This window comes from Grammomys surdaster, unplaced genomic scaffold (assembly GCF_004785775.1).
Source record: "Grammomys surdaster isolate TR1022 unplaced genomic scaffold, NIH_TR_1.0 170, whole genome shotgun sequence".
Taxonomy (NCBI): domain Eukaryota; kingdom Metazoa; phylum Chordata; class Mammalia; order Rodentia; family Muridae; genus Grammomys; species Grammomys surdaster.
Window position 1 is genome coordinate 10,024,472 of NW_021604618.1, and position 22,046 is coordinate 10,046,517.

General features: G+C 34.7%; 1 protein-coding gene across 1 annotated transcript in view; it reads right to left on the bottom strand.

Annotated features, from left to right (window-relative positions):
* Positions 1-22,046, bottom strand: part of Elp4 (elongator acetyltransferase complex subunit 4) — a 204,556-nt gene that overhangs the window by 122,524 nt on the left and 59,986 nt on the right. The window contains exons 5-7 of the mRNA XM_028767104.1: positions 16,046-16,185; positions 5,931-6,015; positions 701-889 (exon numbers count right to left, since the gene is read on the bottom strand). Of these exons, the coding sequence (XP_028622937.1) occupies positions 701-889; positions 5,931-6,015; positions 16,046-16,185 (414 nt within the window). The remainder of the gene's footprint in view (positions 1-700; positions 890-5,930; positions 6,016-16,045; positions 16,186-22,046) is intronic.

Genomic DNA, 22,046 nt, shown 5'->3' on the forward strand with positions numbered 1-22,046 from the left:
AGGTAGAGGAGATATTTAAGTTTGCATGAAATCACATCTTTGAGATGATAATGTCCTTTGGCAAAGAATGGAATCATCAGCTGTACTATACAATTGCTGCTGCTCATGATGGCTGACACCAATAATCTAGTACGTAGGAGGACTGCCTCAAGGGCCAGGCTAGTCTGGGTGACATTGTAAATAGAACCATAAAGTTTTATTACATGTTTACTTAATGAATAGTTAGAATGCTAGAAATCAGAAGGTGTTTAAAAACACAAATTAAAATTGTGTAAAAAAAATTAAAGGAGTATATTGATTCATCTATATAAGAAAAAAAGGGTACAAAATATTTAGAAGAAAATAGGAAAAAATCTTAAGAGAAGAAAAGACCAATAAGAGCAAAGACTAAGGAGAATAGCTGATTAAAATGGATCAAATTGGTGAAGATTAAAAACATTGTATTTTCAAAGGACTAAGAAAAGGGATGTCACAGGGTGGAAGAAAATTATTGCAAAACACATAGCTAAATATATACAAAGAACTTTACAAAACAAATGATGAGATTAACCAACAAAAATGGACAAAAGCCACAGAAGATATTCACATAGTGAATGAACACATAGAATGATGGCCAATATCACTAGCAATAAAGGGAAAGAAAATGAAAGCCACATTGTTCTTCCATTTCCCCAGTGGGTAAGAAAACAATAGGTCTTACCTGGACAAGATGTGCTGGCATCGTGATAATGCAGGCTGACAGTGAGGATCTTAGAAGGCCACGGAGAATGTAGAGGAACTTGGTAAGCCTGTGACTGTTGTCACAATTTTCTTTACAGCAAATGTCATCTCCCCACAATGGTGAGCCAAGGTTCTGAATTCCTATTCTTAAAATGTTTTTCTGTTTTTTCTAAAAGACAGAGGAGGAGGTAAATACATAAGTACTGCTTATCAATATTACACTTCTTTATTTGCTAGTTCTTATCTAAACTCACAGTAGGCAATAGATAATGGTACAAACTGACTGATGTGATCTTAGTAAGAAGACACTATACAGGATATTCTTTAGAGGATAAGAGTACGGAAGAAAATAGAACAAAGCCAGTTTGGTATTGGTACATCAACAGCCCTAGCCTCTCAGGATACTGGTGCAGGTAAACTGACTGAGTATAAGAGTTCAAGGGTCCCGGGCGGTGGTGGTGCATGCCTTTAATCCTAGCCCTTGGGAGGCAGAGGCAGGCAGATTTCTGAGTTCAAGGCCAGCCTGGTCTACAGAGTGAGCGCCAGGACAGCCAGGCCTACACAGAGAAACCCTGTCTCGAAAAACCAAAAAAAAAAAAAAAAAAAAACCCAACCAACCAACCAAACAAACAAACAAAAAAAACAAATAAGAGTTCAAGGGCAGCCCAGGAACACAGCAAAACACTGTCTATCAAATGGAGAGCTTTTCTTTTTTTTATTTTTAGAAAATATGAAGGTCATGACAAGAATCAAGTTTAAATTTTGTCTAAATTTGAGGTGACTAGTAAGATTCAGATTGAGAAAGTAAAAATAGCAGAGGCACTATGTTTTGTGGTGCTTGCCTGTATTCCTATCATTTGAGAGATAAAGGCACAGGGTCACTGTAAATTCAAAGTCAGTAAAGTCTATAAAAGAAGGGCCAGGTCAACCAGGTGTATAGAGTTTCTGTCTCAAAAAAAAAAAAGCAACAAGCAAAACAAAACAAACAACAATAATAAGAAACTCTCCAAATAATATGATGCAACAACAGAGAAAATGGTTAATTCAAAACCTTAAAAATGCATTCTTAGAATTATAAAATTCTGCACCTCCAATAAACTATGAAGCCAGTATTTCTTGTCTTTTTATCACCTGCTATATGAGCTCTTTTTGAGTGTTTACAACTATATTTGTCTCTAGTTTTTTTGATGAAGTTGTTTTTAACTCACTTAATTTAGGTTCAACATTTTAAAAGTTAGCAGATGACATTTAGAGATTACTGACATTATAGTCAAAATAATGGTGCTCAATATGTTTTTCTTGGAATAGAAAATTTTAAAATCATTTTTTAAAAAGGAAGGATATTTGTCAGTAAGTATTTAACAACATATGTGTTTACAAGCTTTGCTGTTCGGGTTACTCTAACTGAACAAATGTTTTGTAAATGCTTTCCTTAGCAATCTAGCAATATTTCTGGGCACATGAAAGAGGTGTTAACAAAACATGGAATATGCAAGTATTTGGACAATCATTACTACATTTCTGATAGAATAAATAAGGTGTTCTTTCTTAAAGCCATGATTTCACATATGTGCCAGTTTAAATGAGCTTTCTGAGGAAACAGGTCCCTAAAATGAATCATTCATTGTTGCTATAAAATTGCACTGAAAATTATTAAACAATTATTATTACCCAATCTAGCAATCTAGCACATCTATTTTCCCAACTGAGAATACTAGATCTGTGTATTTCCTTTATAAAAATCATTATTGACAAAAAGAGATAGTGCAAATGAATCTAAACATTTGAAAGCCGGAGAGGACAAAAGGAGTTTGGGAGGGAATAAAACAGATGAGGAGTCTAGACTATGAAGTCACTATAGGATTCTGCATATGCAAAGTCACTTCTTGGTATCCCTAGGAGTACTTATTCTAGGGAATTGTTTGGATTCCCAAATCTATGTATGTTCAAGTCCTTTATACACAACAGTGATGTAATTGCATATAACTTACATATATGTACATATATACTTTAAATCATTCCTAGGCTAATGAATTATAATACACAATATAAATACAACATATAAATAGCAGTTATACTCAGTTATGTAGAGACCTAGGATGAGAAAAAACTATTTAGTATAGATAAAAAGCTTTTATCTACTTTCACTATATTATGATCCTGGCATGCAATGAAAAGCATTTAATTTGTGTATGAAGGAAAATGAAGTGAAAACATGCATGGGGCAGATATTAGAAGTATGAATTAGAAAAGAGTCAGAGGTTTAGAGTTTGTGCTGCTATTGCAGGGGATCCAACTTCTACGCCCAGAACCTACATATGTAGCTCACAACCAGCTGCATCCAGGAGATCTGATGCCCTCTTCTGGCGTCTGAGTGCACTGGACTCGCACTTACATGCACACATGCACGCATGCACACACACTCATGCACGCAGGGACACACTAATATAAATCTTAATATAATTATTTTAAAAAAAGAAGTACTTGTATGTTCCTGGAAAATTTTTGTACAGTATCTGTGAAAAGTAAGAAGCTATTTCCTTTCTTTATTACTGAGAACTTAAATTGAAATAAAATGGTAAAAATGTAAGGTCTGCTTTGTTAAACTTATCTCATGACTAAAGGCCAAGGTCAGATTCTCACTAGAGAGAGTGATAGGGAAATATCAATAGCGAGGAAAGCTGGAGACATGGCTCATTGGCACAGTACTTACGTAGTATGTGCAAGGTCCTGGGTTCAAGTCCTAGCACTGTCTTGCCAAGACAAGAAAATAGACCCTTACTGGAATAAACAACTAACTAAGAGACAGATAGGACAGAGCCATGAGAATGAAAGATGGAAGTCAAGGACACAGCACTCTGAACCTAGAGATACAACTACAGTAGCATGGAGAATTTGCAAAAGGTTTAAGAATGCTATTAGACATGGAATAGGGAGTTATAAATGCTTAGTGACTCTGACAGATATACACCATATGCACACAGAAGGCATGAAAACTCTGAATCAAATAATTTATGAATTATAAGATCTTTAAGTAAGTCCTTGGTACACAACACATCAAAATAAGAATGAGCATAATACTTCAAGACAAAGAATATATTTTCATAATTATAATGGTAACTGTAGAAACAAAAGCAGAATCTCTTCTGATATCTTAGATGTTAGTTTATAAAATACAAAATGCACCTGGTAGTTAGACAATAAATACATTTATTCCCATAAGAGTATCTAACATTTAATTAGTATGCTAAGTAAAAAAAAAATCAATGGTCAAACTTAATTTTTATAGAATATTTAATTTAATTTAAATAAGTGACATTTAAAAATTAATAACAAATTATAATGGAAATATTAAATGTGTTCACCCAAATATATTTGTAGAAGAGCTGCATGATTTAATTTACTACCAAGGTGTAATTATAGATTATTTAAAAATCAATTATAATAGTCTGTTCCTTATATATTTTAACTTCTATCCAACTAGTTCAATTTATTTGAAAGTGCACAGTTGATTAAAAAAATTCCCTTTAAGAGTAGAATTCACATCAATGTCAAAATAATATTTTGACTCAAGAATACTACTTACAGGACTGTTTGCTATTTCTGAACTTGTCTGCAGTTTTTGAGACAGATGAATAGACCAAGGAGTGTAACACATAATATACTTCAGGATTTAATAAGTTCTAATACATAGGGAATTTACTTTTATAATGATTTACTGATATAAGTTTAATTTGAAAATTTTAAGCATTTTTGGTATTCATTACATAAATATTTTACCACAATTCTGTCCAGTCTTTATGAAAGTCAACTGTTACAGAGTCTTGTATAATGAGTGAACTGAAAGTGCTACACTTTATTTTTTATCAATTTTAAAGAATATAAATCAATTGTCTCTTGAAAGTGGTATGTCTTTTTCCACACCCAAATAAACAAAGAAATAATCTTTATTTTGTTTCAACACAAGGTTACTTACTAAGGATTCTTAGGTTTATTTCTAAGATGCTTATGTACATCTTCCTTGGCAAAAGAGTCAAGCGGTTCCTGTTACTTTTTTGCATTTTATAAATTTCTTGCTTTCAGAAGAGGTGTCATCATTCTGCAAAAGCAGCAGCTCTGCACACTGCACCATAGGAACTGTTATGACATGCCTGTTTCCATAGCTACCACTGCAAGTGGGGAAAGGTGTCTGTCAGGGACCAATTTGCCTCTGCAGATACACACTGGCACCAAAAGAAGACATGGCACCCATAAATCTTAGCTAGGACCAAATAACGCAGTAATAAGGAATGAATAATACCAGCAGTCACTACAAAGACTACGGAAAATATTAAAGGTCATCTCTAAATACTTTCCAGATACATATAAATATTTCAGCCTGCTGTTAAACTGGCAATCAAAATCGATTTAAAATTTATTTTGCCATGAAGAAATTGTTAAATATAGCAAGTAAATTGATAAAAATAGAAATATATGAATTAACAGCAATTGTAGATAAAGGTGATAAAAATTAGTTTCTAGCTTCTTTATTTTCATTAAAAATAACTGTGCAGTGAAGATACATTTGTTAAAATAACCTTAAATAATACAACAATAATAAAATAATATACATCTTTTAGTGTCAAGTATTATTAATATCACTGAGAATCTTTGGAAGGTGAATGCTTAACAATAAAATTTCATTTGTTTAAATTAAATTAAGTAAAACAACTTCAGTATTGAGAATTTTGAGAAAGTATAAAATTAGAGGCACAGAGAACAGTTGTGTTATAAAATTTAACAAAGATATATGTTTTATTCAATGAGACAATTCAGAACGTAATGAAACAAGACATAAAATATTGTGATAATTCTTACATCTAAGGCAATTTAGAATTAAGGTCTGAATGACAGAAATATGAACATTTGAAATAAAAAATATGAACCTTCTAGTATGAGAAGTAATTTAAAAAATATAAATTCTTACTAATCTCAGAAGCTAAAAATAGATATTTAAGTACAATTAGCATTGGAAAAGCATGTGATCATTTTATGTGCATCCTGAGAATCTAATAAAAACTCTAAATACATATGAATACTTTCTACTCATTTACACAGTCTGTGAAAATGGGTTGCACATTATTGATTTTCTCAGGCTCTTCAAGCCTACCCCAGAGACTTGAAAACAACACTCTATACATGTCTAAAGAAGGCTTTGGAAATACTCATACCTGGGGATTAGCTCCATCAAACCCTTCAGTATAGATGATGTTCTGGATGAACTGAAGCAGCCTCATGTAGCCACAGGACAAAGCACTGTTGGTAAGAAGTGGTTCAAATACATAAACAGGCCTATGACACAGCAAGTAAAATATCCACTCTACATTAAGTAAACAAAAGTATGAATTTATTAGAATGTTTAAATATAAAAATAAATCAAATTAATGTTAGACAAGTTTGAATATGAAGTCGGCATGTAAAAAAGGGAGTAAGTTATATTATCTTACAGCAAATTGCTTAGTTTTTGACATTAGGAGAGGATAAAAATCTGTGGAGACTGAGATGACTTAATTATGTCAGGCTTAGTTACCTCCAAGAAAATTAACGATTTAATGAAGTAACCTAAAAGATGAAGCCACCGTAGCTTTTCAGGAGTAATCATACATAATTAACACATAGTTAATGAACTGCTATGCCCACACTCCCAAATCAATGTCCTGATCACCTGCGCTCATCTTCCATCAAAGTTTTAATTTTTTTTTTACAACAAACTGCTAATATAACACTAGTTTAATCATTTGGAATTTAGGATACAAGAAGGCAAACATAGCATAATCCCTACAAAATGTAGCCACTTTGTTAAAAGACACAAAAATAAATGCATAGACTTAAGAAGAGATCCTAATTGTTTCTCGCTAGCATTGTTTCTTACTTTGAAAACAGCAAAATGAATTTTTAAGGTGTACTTGGGACTGAAAAGAACACTTGAGATATATACCCCTTGTAAATGTCACAAGACGTTTCAGGGGGTTGGAAAGAAGGAAGCCTGCTTCCTGAATGAAGAAGTGCAGCAGTGCATTTGCTTAGTCTGCAACGTCAGTAGAAGTTGATTCAGCAAAAATACGTGTACATCTCTGTTCATGTGTGCACTCCTGAATGGCTGCTGCTGACTCCAAATCCCTATCTTGCAGAAACAGAGCTAACACAGGAAAGAATTTCTGTAGAAAACAAACGAGACTCCAGGAGACAAAGGCCTCACAGCATGAATATGTTTAATGAATTACTGTTTCCTTTCAAGGATAACACAGGCTACATGGGCATAGTTTTCTACTTTTACACGAGGAACATAGCCATAAATAATACTGTGTAAGGGCAATTCTGAGAGTGCCCTGCCTTTGCACTTATTTGTTCTGGCTAACTCCATTTTCTGCACACAGTAATACAGTGCGAATGCAGTCTATGCAATTCCCACGTGGGCCAACAAGCTTTATAAGGAGGGGGTTGATCTGCTTCAAGATCCCAGATTATGAAATATACTACAGCTACTAATATGATGACTCTCACTGTGGGTTGAAAGAATGCATATGTATACCCATTTTCTCCTAATGCATCAACAGTGCCTCTAAATGTTTTCTACTTTCATCTGTATTACAGAATGAAGGATTCTTTTTCAAAGTAATGTAGTACACTGGTACACATTTGTGTGTACACCATATTTTCTTCACTTATCTGTTGATAATCCAGGCCGATTCTGAATCCTTGCTGCAATGAAAAGGAATACAGCTACTCCTTCAATACACGGATTCACTTCCTTAGATATAAGTGCATGAGTAGCACTATTAGATAGAATACCTGTACTTTGCATTTTGTGATGAACTGCCATACTGTTTTCAACATCTACCAACAGCATACAAAGACTTCTCTTTCTCCACATCTTCACCAATACTTACCCCTTACCACATTGATAACAGTCATTATAACAGTTGTAAGTCAACATCTCACAGGTGTTTTAATATATATTTCTCTACTGAATAACGGAATTTGAAGATTCTTTTTCCTGCATAGATCTGTTGTATGCCTTTTTTAGAATAACGTCTACTCAGGTACTCTACCTGCTTTTAAAGTCAACTTTCTTTGCCACTGAATTTTTTTGTGTCCATATAAATTTGAAGTATTAAGCTCTCTTTCTTTCATGCTCTCGTCTCTCTCTTCCTCCCTCCCTCTCTCATTTTCTCCTTACTCTTTAGATTTTTTCTTTACTTTATCCAGCGTTTCATTTTGGAAAATGAAAACAAAAGCATAAACTCAATACATCTTAGTCACTTTCCTTATTTAGCATCAACATAATAGCCAATACACTTTTAACTTTTTAAGTAATAAAATAAATTTCTTGAATTACTTAGAAACTAAAGGTTTTGCAAACATAAAACTTATATATGAATGTTTGTGCATAGTAATAACTAATATTAACTTCTGAATGAATGAGACAAATCATTTAAAATGAGATTTGTGCTTTATTAAAACACTGAGCAGTATTAGTTGCTACACATTGCTGTTCAGTACTTATAAAAACATATATAAATATTGATAAAAATAAGTATCTTCTATTTCCATAGGAAATTTCAGTTTTATTATTGATTCTTTGATGTTGATAAATCTTATGCTCTGTGAGTGTGTGTGTGTGTGTGTGTGTGTGTATGTGTGTGCATGTGCCCATGTATCTAGTGATAGGAATTGAAAAGAAGAAAATTCATCTACAAATGTGACCCTGACTTTGTTGTTATTGTTTCCAAACATTTTGTTTCTCATTTTTAAATCCATATGTCTAGGTGGCTATGTTTGAGTAGTTCAGATGTGTGTGTCACAATGAGTTGTGAAGCCCAGAGGACAATCTTAGCCCTGAGCAATATCCCCAGCCCTTGTTTCCGAACAATTAACAAAGTTCTGACTATTTCAGATATTTAAAGGTGCTCTAAAGGCAGCTCATTTTGAGTCATACATATTATTCTGCTTTACTATTGTAACTTTCCAACAATATTTATATTAAAATGAGCTACACTTTGTTTTATGTGCTTAAAGCTATTACACTATGTACAAATATAAAATATACAAAGTTATTTAGATTAATTTGTAAGATTTATTTTTATTTTACATTTGTGACTGTTTTGCCTGCATGTGCAGAACTAGATTCCCTAGAATTGAAGTTATAAATGATTACAAGGTGCCACTTAGGTATTGTGATCAAATCCTGTTCTCTTTGATCAAGTGCTCTTAACCACTTAGCCATCTCTGGAACTAACTTTGAATATTAAAATACAAACTACTTAAAATTATCTTTGGTTTCACAAAGGAAAAAAAGCTTGGACAATGGGAGAAAGATAAGGTTTTGTCTTTAAAAACACATTTTTTTGATCTGTAAAAAGATAAACTAGAAAAAGAAAATTGTATATGGAGTCACAATAAGTACTTGATACGTGAAGAACTTACAGACAGAAGGCAAACCCTTAGTAGACTGTTTAACACCCTATCTGATTTTAGTCACACCAGTTGCTGAACTGCATGATACATAGTAAACACTGAAGAGACTGTGGTGGCATAGCATTTGATAAATACAATGATCCTGTGAAATAAGTTCAGGCATTATTCTTACCTTGTGATTGGGAAAATTAAGACTCATTATAGGATACATGACTTGTCCAAGGTTATATATCATTAAGTGATAGAAATGGCATGTAAAATGAAACTATTTGCTGTGCATGGTAGTGCATGACTTTAATCCCAGCACTTGGGAGGCTGAGGCAGGCTGATCCCTGTTGAGTTTGAGACCAGTCTAGTGTACATAGTGAGTTTTAAGCTAGCCTGGGCTACAGAATGAGAGCATGTCTCAACACAAATAAACTAAAACAAACAAACAAACAAATAAACAAAAAACCCAAAACCCCTTGAAAACAGTCTAAAACTGAAATCATTTGCTCATTTAATTCACTATGTTAGGTCTCTGAATGAGGTGCATGAGCAGTCTTTGGTTCATCTACACTGCTGTAGTTAACAAGAATTTTGACTATGGTTCCATCAACACATTAAATGAAGCACTCCAGGGTGCAGTTCAAAGAAGAGATCTTAGCTGTACCCATGATAACTTCACTAATGTGCCTTGGTTGTACTTAATGGAGTGTGATAAAATAAGGGAAACTTTTTAATGAACAGTGTGGGTTTACAAATTGATAACGAGCACCACTACCGTGTGGCAGGAAGATGCCAAGGCCTGAGAACTAGCTCTGGCTCTACCTGTGCCAACAATTCAGCTCAACATTTGACACAGACAACTTCTTTAAATTTTCTCCTATCTCTCTTGTCTACTGTGACTTTAAAATTATATAGTTCAAGAATGATTTTTCTCTTTAAAGTAATTTACTTGGATTTTAAAAATAAGAAACTCTGGCTCTTACTGTTCTACTCTCTTACCCTCTCTGTCCCTTCTCTCCCCATTCTCCTCCCCCTCTCTTTTCATATATTCCTGGCTGGCTTCTCCTCTCTTCTATTCTCCTCTCCTCTCCTCCCCTCTCTTCCCCTGCCTTTTTCTATCTCTACTCTCTCCTCAACTCCTCTCCCCATGCCCTAAATAAACTCTATTTCATACTAAAAAAAAAAAAAAAAAGAAAGAAAGAAACTCTGGTCACTTAAATATTTGCTTAACAATCTGATAGAAATATTTGAGAAAAGAAATAACACAAAGCCTTAGAAAATTAAGAATTTCCATATTCAAAGGATTATCATCTATAATTATAATTAATTAAAATAAAGATGAAGCACTTTTTGACATTATTTTGAAAGCCAATGGGAAAATAAAATTTATCTTATCAAAGTTCTATTTGCATGTATATTGTAAAGATTCAACTATGACAAGTAGTAAGAAACACTTTTAAAAGGCAATAGGCACAATCCATGTCTCAACTAACTGTGTAAAATACTTTGCTGAGCTAAAGCTCTATTAGCATATAATTTGCATGTGATTTCAGAGATTGTGAAGTCTTTTCACAAGTAATTTTCAAGTTAAAATTTTCATTAGGATTACCCTGAAGGCTGTCATTTAACAATTTTTCTTCTCTGATGCTCTCCCCTGATTCCACTGATTTTGAGTGGACTATGGAAGCCCAAGTAAGAGAAAGACACAGGGACTAAAAATGTATGTAAGACCGTGAAGGAGATCATGACCAGCAAAGACCTCTGGACTGGGACAGCTGGGAAGATCTAAGAACATTGGAGATGTACAGACTTCACTCATTATTAAGTGAAGATATGATCTTAATGAAAGGCAGTGAGACTGACAGTACACTGCCTTCTGTCAGGAGCTGACATAGATAAATGGCTAGAACATGTCTCCTACAGGCCTCACGGTTGTGTGGGGTATCCCAGCCTGGGCTATCACACTGCCTAATCCTCTGCTCTTCAGTTTCTTGTTCTTTTCTCGTCCCTTACTCATCCTGCCTAAGCTGTTCTCTTTCACTATACACCACTCAGTGTCATTATCACCTACCCCTCTAAGATTTCAGGTTCATGCACTCTCCTTTCCAGCTACTTTCAATCTGCCTAGGCCATCATTGACTGTGCCCAGACAAAGATCATATTGTTACACTTGGTAGCATCTTTTAAAAAAAATTACTTATTTTATTTATTTTTATATTCCCAGGCCCCCCTCCCAGTTTTTCATCTCATTCCCCTTCCCATTTGCCTCTGAGAGGGTGCCTGCTCCCTTCCCTCATGCCCCTTCCCTGGAGCCTAAAGTCTCTGTGGGATTAGGCACATTCTCTCCAACTGAGGAGAGATAAGGCAGTCCTCTGCTACATATGTGCAGGGGTGGAGGGTAGGGGTATGGGTCTCAGACCAGCCCATGTATGCTCTTTGGTTGGTGGCTTAGTCTCTAGGAGTATCCAGGGATTAATTAAGACTATTGATCTTCCTATGGGGTTGCCATTCCCTTCAGCTCTTTCAATCCTTTCCCTAACTCTTCAACCTTGCTTGCAAATACCCAGGAATCTTAGTGTAGGCATAAGAGAGACTCAGCACTATGTAGCACTCATTACACAACAAAACTACCAGTACTTTGATTTGAAGCTTTTGGCCAACATATCTATGAGAAAATAAACTTCTGATTTTTATTTGTCAGACAACCTCAGGAATTTTGTTATAGTAGCACACATATATCACTGTTTCAGAGCAATTTCAGTCTATTGTGGTAGGAAAGTATGAAGTTCACAGTGAGGAGTGTGTGGCAAAAAGTATACCATGGGACTAGACCCAGGGCTCTAACCTCTGAGGCTTGCTCCTAATGACTTACCTCCACCAGCCAGACTCTGCTTCATAAAGGCTCCATAGCCTTCAGAAGATTGCTATAAGCTGGGGTTTGATTAAAAAAAGGCTATTCTAGATTCAAAACACAACAAAGACCTCATCTCTAAATAACAAGATATTAGGGTGTGAGCCTAAACATGCCAAGTTTGGGTAGGATGCTAAGAATCAGCAGTGCAGTGGTCTGAATGAAAATTGTCCCCATATTGTTGGCATTTGAATACTTGGGTCCCAGTTGGTGTTACTCTTTGGGGAATTTAGGAGTACAGTCTTGCTGGAGGATTTGTGTCATTGGGGCAGGCCTGTGGATTAAAAGCTCTGGCCACTTCCAGTTCACTCTCTGCTTTGTGCTTCCAGTTGAAGATATGAACTCTTAGCTTTTTGCTTCAGGCATCAGGACCTGTTGACTGCTGCCATTCCTCCCGTTATGACGGACTGACTCTAAACCCTCTGGTACCACAGTCAAAATAGATGCATTCTTCCATAAGTTGCTTTGGTCATGATATTTGATCACAGAAACAGAAAATCAATGAATTCAAGTGAGAGTAGCAGGTCAGATTATAAGTTAGGTTTGTTGTTCAACTGTCTGTTGTCTTAACTGTGGAATGGCAGCATATTTCAGTAGGGAAAAATTCTACTTGTGCTTGAATACACCTGTTGGCAAATGCTAACTCAAAACAACGCCCAGTCAATTACATAGCTAGTCTAAAACTGAGCTTTTGCTATCCTTACCTTACCACTTTGTAACACTGTGAAGTATCAGAGCTATCTTTTTTGGCTTTAAGACAGAATCCTGTTTCTTAGGCTAGCCTTGATCCTCCTCTTCTTACCTACCCAGTGCTGAGATTGCAGGCATTAGCTCTCTAAAGTGATCTTAATAATATTGGGATACATGTCAAGTTTTTATGCCTAGGCTCTAATTTGAAAATTTAGAGTGTATGTATGAACATTTTCTATAGACAAACTTAGCAGTAATTTTAAATTACTGCAAATTTCAAATGACCTTCAGTGTTTCTTGCTATAAAAAATCTTTACATGTTATCAATAGTGCCTTTAGAAATTATGAAATGATACACTGTATGTCACATATGGCAGTGAGCCACAAGTATATATCCTCTAGTCTTAATTATAGGAAAAGTATAGGTAACTGTAAGGCTTAGCTTTATTGTTTTATAAATGAACCAGTAAAGTTCATGTCAGTGAAATGAGCATACACTTTTCATAAATTAAAATAAATCTCACATGGTAAAGTACTCATATTCAAAATTAATTTAATTACATGTTTAAAGTTTAATTACATTTAATTAAGCATTTAAGTTTAATATGAAATAAATGAATTATCAGTTAACTACTATGAAATGAAATACTGCCTTGGTAATTAAAATCTATAAATTTTCCTATTCTGTGTAAAACTGCTAGCTTTCAAAAAACATCTCAGCAATTACACGTTTTAAAGACCATTTGACTACATCCTCACAGTTTATCCAAGTATAGTTTTTTTGGTCCCTCAGCTTGGTGAGCTGGACATTTCCTGCAACATGGAGGTTTTACAAACATGGTTTTGGGTGTTACCTTAGTGCAGTGGTTGCTGTGACCCTTTAATACAGATCTTCATGCTGTGCTGACCTCCAACCATAAGATGATTTTCATTGCTACTTCTTGAGTATCATTTTGGTACTGTTATGAGTCTTAATGTAAATATACGATATACAGAGTACCTGATATGTGACCTCTGGGAAAGGTCACTTGACCTCCAAAGGGGGGTCACAACCCACAGGTTGAGAATCACTACCTTAGTGACTTATGATTTGCAACAGTAAATTTGCCTAGCATCTCTGACCTCAAGTTTCCATAAACTATGACATTCATTACTCAGCTCAGAAAGCTGTTGGTAGAATTGAATGAATAGGCTATGGTCAAATACATGAATAGTCCCTCTCCTAAAAGAAACATCTAACTAAAGTTAACTTCCTCCCTTTGCCTGAATGAATGAATAAAAACCTCATATTTTCTGTCATAAAAATGTTTATGCCTTGAAATAAATGCTTTAAATTATAAAAGTAATTTTTTGTTAAATTATACTACCCTTAATACATGCTTTATTTTATTTTGAAAAGATAGGGATTGAATTTATGCTAAGCTAGCGCTCTACAACTAGGCTACAGCCCCAGCTCATATTTCACATTTATATGGCTGAGCATTCCATGAATGAAACTGTATAGAATTACAGCCAATACATAATTCTGATTCAGAAGATATACCTTTGAATGTAGGTATTATTACTTTTTGTGCACATGCTTGTGTGTGTGTGTATGTGTGTGTTTAGTTCAACTGGCAGTCAGACTTGAGAATTCTGACATAATGACTTAAAATTAACAATAACGAAAGTAATATGGGTAAATATGTGGTAGTCCTAGCTCCCAATTTTAGCACGAGGGTACTGGCTTCACTGAATTCAAGTGAGGATCCCAAGAGCATAGCAGGATGAAGCCAGAATCAGAACAATGTTTTCATTTCTTCATTACTACTCTTTTGTCTGCAACAAAATGGTAAAAATGACAAACTATAAAGTTTTCAAAAGGAATGAAGCACAAAGAAAGAGATATGACATTTTATTCCTGATTCCATTATTCAATCTACCCTGCTAGATCTGTGCATGTTAGTATCTTCTGGAAAACACAAATATTTGCTAATACAGAATAACAGGAGGTAATAAGTGCATAACATGTAGTAGTGTGCCCAACATACAGTAGTCAATCTTTAGCATAGTCAATAGAACTACAATAGGACCCATGTGTTATTTTATATCTCTAACTATAGACTAGGGAACTCATTAACAAAGTGAAAAAAACCTGAAAAACATTTATTAGTGTCGACTAAATTCTTAGGTATTGTTTCTAGAACAGAAACTGAATGCATTTAAGTCATTTAATTTCATAAATCCCTATCTATAAACTCTCTTAATAATTTACTTTGAAAATGCTTAAGAAAATACAGGGTGTAGCTTACTGCTTACTACTTTGTTCAGTAGCTTAGTGTAGTAGGAACTGAAAGTAAGTTTTCTTTTTTTTGGGGGGTGTTTATATTCTTTTTTAGTAAGTTTTCTTAATGTCTTACATATTACTTAATGTCAAGTCTGTATTCTGCTTTAATAAAATTTTTGGCACGATAAACATTTGAGGTTGTTTTAATACTAGAGAACTCTTTAATATAAAATTCTAACTCCAAATCATCTTTTCACCTAAAATCACACTTTTATTTACAGTATCACTAAAAGTACAATGTCTTAGTATAAATGGAGTATTAAAAAAATAAAGTGAGAAATGTAGTTTGGCCGTTAAAAGTGCTTGCCTTGCACCCATGAGCCTAAAAAACACTGAATTTCCAGCTCCAGTATCACATAAACCAGATGTAGTGGAGTAGTGGTGTTTACCAGCAACCCTAGCATGTCGGAGGTACAGCTAAAAGAATCAGGAATTTCAAGGCCATAACTGGGTACATAGTTTTAGTTCAGCTTGGACTCAATATTAAAAAGAAAGAAACAAAGAAAAAAAAGGAAGAAGAAAGGAAGAAAAGAAAAAAAGTAAGAACATATACTGTTTGTCCTTTAAAAGATCATTCACTTAAAGGTATTAGCAAGCAGCAGTGCTTTCCACATTTAACTGGAATCATCATGTCAAAAAACTTATATGTATTTGCATTATGCATTCAAGTCACGATTTAGAACTGTTTCACATTTCTTGGAAAGTAAAATCAAATGGAATTGAAACTAGCTTGGTATCCAGGTCTATCACATAATAAACCACATAGTTTACAGAACCAGAAAAAAAGAATATATAATAAGATATTATAAAATACTTCTGTAATTTGTTATATACTTGTAGAAAACTAGTATTATTGGGTTACACCTTTGCATATACATTCTTCAAAATGGAGGTAAAAATGTAATCTACTGATATCTAACGTCAGAACTTGCTGTTACATGACACTAACTTACCAGGATTCTTCTTTAAGACCTGGAGGTATGTGTTCTGGAAGGAAGAATCCATGCCATTTTGAACTCTCTAGTAGTTTCTGAGGAATCCTTTTTGATACATCATAATAGTGGCCAAATCGTGACGATGAGACCGGTCCAACCTGCTGAAAAATTGTGTAGGTTATTAAAGTAACATTATTTTACATTATAATTTCTTTGTACTACATCAAGCAAAGTAATGTCATATCTATGTATATTAGTGCTACTGAGAAAAAGCTGATATAAATATATTTATTAACTTAAAGACCCATACAATAGTCTTTATTAGCCAAACTAAGTACAGTTAAGAATTAGACTTTCTAATTTCAAGTTTTTTAATGATTCCTAAGTTTATAATAATTCATATACCTCTTTAATTTTAAAACTATTATGTACATCTCATTTTCTATGTTAGAAATTTAATATACATAATTCTTAATTCATAGACAACAGCTCAAATTTTAATGACAAATCAAATAAGGAGATGATAAGAACTAAATGAAGTTAAGCCAGGTTAATTCATTGGTTGGAAGTCCTAAAAGAAATCAAGTATTTAAATATGTTTAACTGAGCATCATATTAAAACTAAATGCTTACAAGATATGTATACATATACAGTATTTCTTATAAATTTAAATAAAGCTGATTATGTAAAGTATCCTGGAGTCCCGACAATATTAAGGCATGTGCGCTAAAGAGGATGGATGGACATTATGTTGAGAAACTGGAAAGTTGGAGTGATCTTTACTTCATGGATTGACTGTCTTTATTAATATTCTCTCCAAGAAATCATCTTTCGATTAGGAAATGAATAACTACTGACACTGAACTTATTTACATATGTCAGTAAAAAGTCTATTAACTATTCTGAGTGGAATCTAGGTTGATTTTAAAGAATGCATCCCCTGAGCACATACCCTTCTACATAAAGTTAAAATATTAACAATATTCCACCTGGCAACACCTTCTGGTAAAAGCTCTGATTTGATCTTTACCAAGTGCTTTACCGTTGCTGAGTACTAAGACACTGGCAAACTTTGGGATGGTCAACACAACGAGAGTCTCTGCAGAGAACTCAAGAGGAGGCTCTTATCTTACAGAACGACAATTTTTTAATTTAGTTAAACATACGTTTGCTTGACACTAGCTATTTGCATTTAAGATTTCAATGATTCATATTCCTAAATTAAATGCTTATAAACACCAAATTATACAGTCACATGAAATAAAACATCCCGAAGTCTAATAGAAGCATTTTTTCCCTAGATTGAGTCTGTGGGTGTGACATTTATTTTCTAAATAAAATGAATGTGCATCTCTCCATAAGGTACTATTTATTTTCATTAATGAAAGACATCTATTAGTTGGCTTCAATCTAATCTTTTCAATGCAATAACAGCATGTGTAGAATTATGGTTCCTAAGGCACAAATTCTCCATTTATTATAAAAAGTATTGACAAATAAATTATATGACATTAAAATAAGTTTCTTAAAAATACGGTGTAAAGGTTTTTAAATGTAAAGTTATTAGTCTAAATCAATTTAAACAAGGTCTGTTCTTTGGCCTATAATTGATTCTTTATCCGGATTATAGTTCAGAATGTTTTTACTGCAATCTCTGCGAGAGCTCATCTTTTTATTGTGTAAGTCCAAGCCCTCTTAATGTTTCAGAAAGGCCTTGACTAACTGAACTTTGATCTGATGTCTTCATTGAGAAAAACACCAGGTTGCCCATTTCAGATGCAAATCCCCCTAAGGCCCAATAGAATTTAGTAAAGACAGCAAAAAAGAAGAAACCAGAAGTTTCCAGGATCCTCTTTGAGAATCCTGGGGCACACTGGTGTCCTTAATCCATGCTACTGCATGGATTAAGGTAGGTGATAACCTTTCCTGATTCAAAAGAATAAGCTGAGTGCCTACAAACTGGGTGGAGACTAGGATTTGGCTATAATAAAACACCATGCAATAAAAGCTTGGTCTATGTCAGAAGCCTCTGAAAAGGCCTCAATGTACCACATTCCCAGGCCTGGTAGGGAAGCTTGCAAAAGCCTACCTGAATCAAATAAGCATGAATAATCTATTTTAGCAGACTGATCATGGGGAGAGAGAAAGAAAGAGACTTTTCACTTCTTTTAAGTTTGAGTTAATAAATTTATTAGTGGATTGAAGGTTCTTGAAGTTCCATGCACTCACAGAAATACGCCAAATTACCAAAAAGCAAGGTATGCTTTTTAAGTTGCCGTCACTATTAATGTTTTTAATTATAATATTAGTGTGACAGAAGTCCCAGATTTTGGATGAATCAAGGCAGAAAATTGATTTCATGCTGTGACAGTTTACATACAGAACACAAACAATCATTAAAATGTACAAATAAAACTAGAAACTTTTCTTGCTATAATTGTTATTGACTTATTGAGATGTTAAGATCAGATATGACAGTATAAGGTAGACACAAGTTTTTATTACTGATCAAAAAGACTTTAATCTTTCAATAAAAGGGAAAAAAAACAAATGTATTCTTATAGGATAAAAAGTTTTGCAAATCTTTCTATCCAAGATCCATAGTATTAGCATATAGTCAGATTTCTGAAATACTAAAAATCTTTTGAGATCTAGAAATTTCCTCTGAATATGAAAATTAAATGCTGTTACTGTAACAGTGTTTATAAAATATCATTGTCAAAAAAGTAGTTCATTTCATGTGCTAAAAACATGTTTTAATTTTAACATGACAACTTTTATTGCCCTTTCATAAACTAACTTTACATCTGTAGAATAGAAAGAAGTTTTAGAATAGAAAGAAGAAAACAAGTTAGTTTTTACTATGACAAAAGAATGAAATCCGATGGAAGTTGAGGAGGAAAACAGAGCAACAAAACAACAACTCAGTCCAACACCACTGCTATCTCTAGAGTGTCAGAAAGCAACCAATGGCAGAGGAAGCAGGTGCACCACAGATATGTACACAAGATATGTTGGCCACTGTTAACAAGTCTTGTTTCTGAGCGTCTGTATAACAGACAGCAAGAATCCAATCACTAACTAAACCACACAGAGCCTGAGCTCATTCACCAGAACTGGGCTAATCACGGATTTTATTATGCTTTCAAAGTAATCTACAGAGTATTGGCAATTAGTGTTTTATAAATTTGAATATAATATAGATATCATTATTACTAAGTTATTATTCATTTGACAATCAGAAAATTTATCTTTGTTTTGTTTTTTTTTGTTTATTTTTTTGGTTTGTGTGTGTCTATCATTGTCCTTTGTAATTATATTGCCTTGCTGAAAAAATCTGTTGCACACTGACACACTCACATTATCCACCAGAACTGTTGTAGCTAAACTACTAACTTTAACAAGAATCTGATATGATGCTGTGAATTGCTGGAGACTAGTACCAGAGTCCTACAATTCTGAAGTGAAATCCAGAAGTCACTGCAGTCTAGCAGTCTGTAGGGCAAGAGGTGAATGTGTGTTGACCATCATGGAGAGGGCAGGTCCACCATGGTGGAGAATCTCATTAGTGAGATGGGAAGGACTACAGATTCTAAACTTCGAGGACACATTCATGGGCCCGAGTGAAACACTTACCATTACTAAGCACCTAATTCCTGTATTCACATCCTGGTCACCTTCACATTCCCTGGCAGATTAGGACTAGACTTGTAAGGCTTGGTAACAACTTATATTAAAGGGAATCTCTAATAATTGATATGACTCATTTTGGACTACTTCTACTTCTTTACTCTTAAATCATAATAGTAAAACTGCATTTTGTTCAAGAAAATAGAGAAAGATCAATGTTTTTGATTGCTTTATTCTTAAACAGGGAATTGCAAAGTAATGTCTAGACTTATAAAAACACAAAGACAAGTGCTAGCCAAAGACCACTGGGTAGGTTAATTACTGAACATAAAATTACTGTGATGGCCAAAGAAATTCAAAGAAACCAGACATGATTCTTATTTCTAAAACTGGAAGCATATACTTGTAAAAGGAAGTAAATAAATTTAAGCATTGATAATAAAGTAAAAAGAAGTGATTACTTATTGTAGTATCGACGATTGCAATTTAAGTTATCATTTAATTTACTCACTAATTAATTTTATAGAACACACACCGAGTGGCAATAAAGCAAAAAATTCTTTTTCTTCCTGAGCTCACATACTAAAATAGGCACACGATAAGCAGTGAAATGGATAAATGATTTCCTACTTTAAATCAAGTCTTCAAGAAAAAAGAAAGTAATATTTCATGTAGAGTGAAATAGGAAGTCACCATAGTATTTTGGCAAACCCCTGGGAAAACTTAGGATAATGAATAAATGGAAGAATGGAAGCCCTATAGAATATGGTGGTTTTGCCTTTGGGAGATATCTTGAAGTGTAAGTTAGGATAAGAGGGGCTGAGGAGATGGTTCAGTAATGCTACACAAGCATGAGAATCTGAGTGAAGATCCCAATATCCATCTAAAAACCTAGAAATGGAAGCATGTATCTGTAACCCTGTCCTGGAGGGCAGAGACTGCATATTAATGATGTCCACTGGCCGGCCAGTTCAGTAGGAGTCACTGTCTCAAAAATTAAAGTGGAAACAGCTGAAGCAGAACATCTGGTCTGGATGTTCAGTGATAGATGTTTGCCTAGCAAATATGAGGCCTTAAATTCAGTTCTCAGCTTGGTAAACAACAACAACAACGGTAACAACAACAGATACTTGACACCAACCCAGGCCTCCACATGTGTACACAAGTTAGGGTAGGAAAGAATAGATTTTATTCTTTTTTTTTTATTTATTTATTTATTTTTTTTATTAATTTCTTTTTTTTTGAACATGAAATGCTTTTTTATAGCATGTTTTACAAGGGGAGGGGGTAAGAGGGTCCAGGTGGTGGAAAAGTACAAAATCTTCTTGGCCTGTGCCTTGAAACATGTCATGGTCTATATGGTACACTGCCTTGAATTATGATCTACCTGCAATTCTTCAGAAGATATGGTACACTGCTTGAGTTATGGTCTCCCTGCTATTCTTAAGAAGACATGGTACTCTGCTTTGAGTCTATATGCAGTTGCTAAGCAGGATCTTGCAGTTGCCAAGCTTCAGAGGACATTGTGCAGGTGGGGAAAGGTAGGGGGTAAGAGTAAGGGCGAGGGTCCTGGCTTCTGGCATCTCCCCCTTCTCTGTTTAGTTAGAGAAGGCGTCTTATGTTCAATCCCAACTATGTGAGTTTTGAATTTGGATGTCTAATTATGGGGGGTCTTAGACAAGTTCACAACCCCAAAACACTGATGTGAGACGAGTCACATCGATGGTCGAAGGCTTTAGGCTGTCGACGATGGGCAACGTCAAGGGACTCTGATGTGGGTGAAAGGAGGGTGAGGGCCCTGTCTTAGGCCATGTAGGCTGCACCCACTCCCAGCACCACGCACTCCTTTTCGGCTGCATTGGGTGGGCCCCTGGGAAGTGGACCTACAATAATCCCGTCATTGGGCTAACTCACAGCCATCCTAGTCTCTTGTAAATGTTCAAGTTACCAACCATTTGTCAGTTTGGGGTGTAATATTGTCATAAAGGAAGGCTCCCCAATGTTAGCGGCCATATCAAGGGTGGCCTTGGTTTAGGAAAAAGCCAATTTTTGTTGTGGTGATCAAGAGGCCAAGCTCTCTAGCGAGAGAAATGAACAAGAGAAGAGTCAAAGAACATTATAAATACATAAAGGGATTATGAAGTCAAATAAGTGTGGAGGAAACACAGGAACAAACATGATAAAATTAACAAATTTTCAGGGTGCTGGTGGTGCATGCCTTTAATCCTAGCACTTAGGAGGCAGAGGCAGGTACAGCTCTGTGAATTCCAGACCAGCTTGGTCTACAGAGTGAGTTCTAGAACAGCCAGAGGTACACGGAGAAACCCTGCCTTGAAAAACAAAACAAAACAAAACAAAACAAAACAAAACAAAACAAAACAAAACAAA